The 5817-nt window shown below is 52.4% G+C and overlaps 1 protein-coding gene across 1 annotated transcript; it reads right to left on the bottom strand.

Annotated features, from left to right (window-relative positions):
* Nucleotides 1-5601, bottom strand: Prok1 (prokineticin 1). Its single transcript, XM_026402856.1, has 3 exons — nucleotides 5530-5601; nucleotides 3193-3318; nucleotides 1-120 (listed from the first exon to the last, which is right to left on the bottom strand). Exons 1-3 carry the CDS (start codon nucleotides 5599-5601, stop codon nucleotides 1-3), a joined length of 318 nt encoding a protein of 105 aa, XP_026258641.1.
* Between the last annotated feature and the right edge of the window lie 216 nt (nucleotides 5602-5817).

Raw genomic sequence — 5817 nt, 5'->3', positions numbered from 1 at the left:
CTAAAAATTGATGTTCTTCAAGTCCACGGAGCAGCGGTACCTTCCATCCAGGAACCTGGAGCACAGCAGGTTGGGTGAGCAGGGACAGGTGTGGTGCTGGCGTCTCCGGAAGAAGGGGACCTGGGGAGAGCAGAGAGGGACACCTTCACCCACAGGGGTGGCCTCCAGCCACACCCCACCTCCCACACAGCCTCGCCCAGCAATACTAGTGGTTATAGCTGAGGAAACGAGGTACAGGGTGATCGAGCAGCATGCCGGGACCTCGGCTCACCTGCGGAGGAGCTAGATGTGTACCCAGGCTGCCTGGCCTTCAGACGCAGCACCCACGCCCAGCTCTGTTGACTGGGCACCTACTGTTATGTGTTAGGTCTGTTGTGCGCTCAACTCTGGTGGGTGCCTGGGGGCAGCCGTGTGGGACACACAGTCTCTGCACTCTGACTCGCTGCCCAGAGGACCACCAGATCACCAAGGAATCCTGAGGGGGACTGAATAGGATCCACCAGCATAGGTTCAGTGTCAGACACCAGGTGACAACTGGCAATTTAGTTAACTTTGCTGCACATCCACTCTGCTCTCTGTAAAATGGGCTAATAGCACCTACAATGTGGCTGGAAGAGTGGCTTGTAGGAGGCCCTCCGAGTTAGTTTTATTATCACTCAGGTCCCCGCTGGGAATACGGATCTGTACTGAAGCCCCACACACTCCAAGGCAAAGGGGGCCGACGAGCTGCACAGCGTCCCCACCACCTCCTCATGGTGTGGGGAAAAGACCAAGATTGAGAGGGACACTACTGGAGGAGTCTCACCCCTGACCCCTGACGGGCACTGAATCTCGTAAGACGCCTGAATCTGGATGTCAGGCCCCACCCCGCATAGCCCCCTAACCCCGCCCCCCAGTTTTGTCTGCACCCCCTGACCATGCAGAAGCAAAGGCCCTGTGGCTGGGAGCTGGCTGCCAGGGGATGGAAGCAGAGTGCCCACTAGATGCTTAGGGCACAAAAGAGTGACAGCCTTCTTGAAATGTGTTCCAAGTACCTGCTGATCCAGCTCTAGAACCGTTGTGTAGAGGAGCCATCATTTTGGGGGGTCTTATTTCATGGTTGCTTTGTTGTTTGTTTTGTTCTGTTGGTACCAGGGATTTAACCCAGGGGTGCTTTACCACTGAGCCGCAGCCCCAGCCCTTTTTGTTCTTTATTCTTGAGACGGGGGTCTCACTAAATCACTGGGGGCTTCACTAAGTTGCCTTGAGCCTGTGACCCTCCTGCCTTAGCACTGAGATCACGGGGAGGTGTAAAGGTAAAATTTCTAAGCTGATTCCAAGCCGCAGAGCCTGAGTTAAAGTGTAAAAGACCAGGCATCCTAAAGTTTCCAAAGTGCAGGGATTGGGTTAAAAAGTAAAAGACTAGGTATTGTTAGAGTCCCTCTGCTACCCCCAAAACCTGTAATCCCTGTAGTTGTTAAGACAATACTGGAACTGCCCAGTAAATATTTCCACTGACTTTCTGGTTGTTTAATAGCTAAGGGTTCCGAGTTGCTTGGCACGTAGCCATTGCAGGACCTAAACCAATCAGTTTAAATGTGTACCCCACTTAGGAGCACCAATCACCCCTGTCCAATCTGTTCCCGCCAATGTATGCACTAATCCTGACTCAGGGTTGTTGTTCAATTTTCCTGCGCCTCATGATGATTTGTTCTGATGTATGCAAAGCCCACCGCCCTCTCCAAGAAGTGTACTTAAGCTCCACCTGACCTCTGCTCTGGGCTCTGAGCCGCTCTCCCTTCTTGAGTGGGCACAGAGCCCCAGCGCGCTGGAACGGATCCCTAATAAATTTCCCCCCTGCGATTGCATGAAGTGAGTCTCTTGTGTGGTCTCTCCCTCTGACGCTCCGCTGCACCCCAACAGAGGCACCACCTCCCCCAGCTGATTTCACCTTCTTGAAGGCAGGTTTCTAAGGAAGTTTCCAAGGGAGCAAAGGGCATTTGAGACCCTTTCAAAATCCAGATTTCTCAGATGGATAAGAGACTGCAGGGGTAATCAGTGGGCTCCCTTTAAGGTATACACGAGGCAAAAAGCAGTCATGCTAGTTACCCAAGATCACACAGCAAGGAAAGGACTGGAAATGGCCATAACCCCCTCTCCAGGTCTAACAGTCTAATTTTGAGGAGACACTATTCAACCTCCTGAAGCCAGATTTAAAGTGAGGTCGTCAGTGTAGTTAGGGAAATCGGGTCTAAGATCCAGTAAGATCCAAAATGGAGGCCATGTTGAGAATGAAGGGGGGTGGGGGGAGCAGAACAACTTTTGGAATGTTAATGAAGTCCCGGAAAAGCCCAAGGCCCAGAGCCCATCCCAAAGAAATGTTAATGAAACAGCTTCCTGCAAACTTGAAGATGCTGACCAAAAGTTCTTCCTGCCCAGATCACTTCTTTGGCCCACCTGTGCCCCACCCTTTGGGCCTTCCACCTACATTCATTTCATCACTGAGAGATAACAGAACAGAGGACAGGAAGTAAGAGGACCCAAGGTATAAAAAGGGGAGTCAACCGCACTTCCACGGATTCCACCTCTTGGGTCCCCTTCTTCCTCCGGGAGAAGTCTTTTCTGCTGTCCTTTAATAAAGCCTCTACTTTCCACTCTGACCTTGCCTCGGCGTGCTTCTCTGGTGTTATACTTCAACATTGGGGAAGCAGGGGACTCGTCACCGACCAACAGCGGTAACACCACCAGCACTCCAGGCTGTCCCCGCAAAGGAGGCAGTCCCAACATCAATGACATGTAGCTAGAGTTGATGTCAGAAGACTGCAGTTCCAGGCCCAGCTGCCTCGGTGACTCTGCATTGAGCAAGTCACGTGACCTTGCTGGATCTGTTTCCTCACCCTGGCCCAGGGCTGCTATAAAATCAAATTGTCTTAGTGGTTCTCCAGCCTGACTGGAAGATCATAGCTCAGGTTGTCAGGCCCTGTGAGATGCACAAACATCGTCTGTGGGACACTGAGTAAGGCCGGTGTTGGTGGGGGTGGGCAGCAGTCAGCCCTCTGGCATTCAGGAGCCTGCTCAGCTGTGGAGAAAGCAGAACTGTACTCACAAGCTCTAGCCTCCGTGATCTTGGCTAGAGCCAGGCCCCAGGACCTCCGGGCCTGTGCAGCTCAGGGCTCACCTGTACACACAAACGTGTGCTGCATGGCCACCTACCTTGTGGCTGCTGGGGTGGCACGCTTCTCCTTCCTGACCCAGTGGGGTACATATCCGCAGCCCCCGCAGCCACAGGCTGATGGCACAGCAGGTGCGTGCTCCACATTGGACATCCCACTCACAGGCCTGCAGAGACAGAGAGGGCAGCACTACTACCTGTGAGAAGCCAGGTTGCAGCCCAGCAGTCCTCTGAGGGGTGGTGTGTCACCTGGCCCCATCACAACAGCATGCCTTGGACTGGGGTTATTGCCGCTGCTCCCTTCATGGGCAGGATGCTTCATGTCCATCAGGATCTGGGTTTGAGGGACTGTCCTAGCTCCTTGGAGACCTCTCAGTGGGGAGGCAGACCTCTTTGAAAAGTCCAGTGGGTCAGGAGGGATAACTCTCCTAGAGCCAGTAGATGCTCAGCAGATGCTGGTAGGACTGAGTGATTTAGGATTCTCCAAGCTGGGAGGGTCCCTGATGGCCCAAGCCCCTGGGTGGTCAGGGCTAAGCTGCTTTCAGCCAAGATTCTCCAGCCCAGACCCAGCACCCTTACTTGATGCCTGTTCCACATGTTGGTACCCCTCGCCCTAGAAGCCAATTGAACTGGTATCTCTCCCTAGTGTTTCTCTACGGGCCTCTGGGATGGACCCCACAGGGCTCGGCTCCCAGAATAGACTGTATGTCCCTTCTGTATGTCCAGAAGGTAACATTTGTAAAGAAGGCCACAAAACCCACTTTACCCATAAGCTAGGATCTGGGAAACCAAAACAGCTCCACACTCGGGTAGAGATCAGAACTGGCCACTTCACAGAAGCTGAGTGCTTGCGATGAACTGAAATTTGAAGCTGTGTCTTGATTTGCTCTTTTCCAGTAGAGGCTGGGGAGGGCTCAGGCTGCACATGGGGACTGCAACCCGAACTGGAAGTTCCCCACTTTCTCAGCCCCAGGAGGAAAAGAGGTTGCCAACTCCCTCCACCCAGAGGAGGCACGGGGAGCAGTCACCTGGCTGCCAGTCTCCAGCCCAGCAAGGGCACCCCTCCTACCTAGCCATGCTCTGAAAGCTGAGAGTCGGAGGAAGGAGACCCCCACTTGGCTCTTATCCTGCAGGGATGGGCATTGCTGTCCCACTCTGGCAGCGGGACCATGCAGCCTTGAACTTGGGGACATTTGCCATCCAGGTAACAGAGGAATGTGGAGAGGGCAGAACTTGGCCAAGTGAGGTTGACATGGTTTCGGGGCCCACCTGGTGCTCCCATCCTGACCGCAGGACTGCTGGGCCTCCCGGCTTCTCCCTTCAGCCCACCCCCACCAAGATTCAATGCTTTATGCTCGTTCTGTGCCTGCTTTGGGTCTCCAAAGCAATGGCTGACCCTTCATATATGTGCCTCTTTTGAACCAACCAGTCTTTTTCCTTTAGAAAGGAGAATGGAATTATCCTCTCTACAAACATGAAAACAAACCCAATTCCAGACATGGTTTGACATTACTCCACAAAAAACAGTGGAAGTGGTTGAAATAAAAGTTCATTTCCCCTTTTCTTCTCATGACTTTGACAAGACAGGTGCAGTGTTACTTTCTTTTAGTAAGAATAGTCCAGCTGCCTAACACCGCCGGCAACCATGCCAGAGTGGGGCAAAGTGAAAGACAGCCTTCAGAGGGGACATCACCCCCACAGAGTCGTGAGCACTGACGTGTGCAGCACCCGTGGGCTGAGCCTGTGCTGTCAGTCTGCATTTCTAGAGGCCAGTTGAACTGGTATCTCTCCCTAGTGCTTCTCTACTGGCCTCTGTTGGGGGCATTTTTTAGCCAAATGTTGGTGTCGCCAGTATTCCTCTCCGAACTAACTGGGCACAGAGCAAAAGGTATTTCAAAACATTCTTTCTTACGAGTGGAGGCCGCAGGGGTGATACTGATGTCATTGCAGCCAATGAGCTATTACTGCCCTTAATTAAGCCAACATACTGCTACGTCAAAACTGACACGCGGACCAGACTGTCTATGAAAACCAAAACTTAAACAAAAGGTAAATTAAGGGATGAAATCCACTTTATAAAAGAATTCCCAATGACACAACAGGAATCTTCATTTTTCCCAGAGACTAAAAACTTCAAAAATTCTCAATTGTCTCCGAATGCATTTAAAACAAAGATCTTATTTAAACACCGCTTCTTAAAAGCCAACCCTGTTTATCAGAGTGAGGTCCAACTAATCACAAACCATCCCTCTCTGGGGTCCCTTTGATTTGCGGTGTATTGGATGGCGGAGCCCCACCTGTGTGGTTCCTGGGCTTACATCCCCTGCAGACCCTACCACTGTCCTGGAACCCAGGCAGAGAGAACGCTGGAGACTTACCCCAGTGATCACGGCACAGTCGGACACAGTTACTAGGAGGAGCATGATTGACACTTTCATGGCACCTGTCATTGCCACCTGGAGTGAAGGCAAAACTCGGTCTTCTCCAAGGCTTCCTGCTTCCCCGGCTCAGCCTCGTGCCCAGCAAACTGGGAAGCCCAGGCTCTCCTGCCCCACCCTCCTCCTAGATTTATATGGTCGGGTCCAGGGCTGCCTGTGGATGCCTCATCTCTGTTCTTGCCTTCCCTATTCCCGGCGTTATTCAGATGATCTCAGAGGCGAAGATGA

The sequence above is a fragment of the Urocitellus parryii genome, chromosome 11 (assembly GCF_045843805.1).
Source record: "Urocitellus parryii isolate mUroPar1 chromosome 11, mUroPar1.hap1, whole genome shotgun sequence".
NCBI lineage: Eukaryota > Metazoa > Chordata > Mammalia > Rodentia > Sciuridae > Urocitellus > Urocitellus parryii.
Note: the sequence above shows the minus strand (reverse complement) of the source record. Positions and strands in the feature narration are given on the sequence as shown.

Bases quoted from the DNA above. Each gene is read 5' to 3' on its own strand.
- Prok1 (XM_026402856.1), bottom strand. From the start codon at position 5,601: ATGACAGGTGCCATGAAAGTGTCAATCATGCTCCTCCTAGTAACTGTG. The intron at 3,319-5,529 runs GTAAGTCTCCAG...CTGTCTCTGCAG, and splicing joins ACTGTGCCGTGATCACTGGG to GCCTGTGAGTGGGATGTCCA. The intron at 121-3,192 runs GTAGGTGGCCAT...TGCTCTCCCCAG, and splicing joins GCCACCCCAGCAGCCACAAG to GTCCCCTTCTTCCGGAGACG.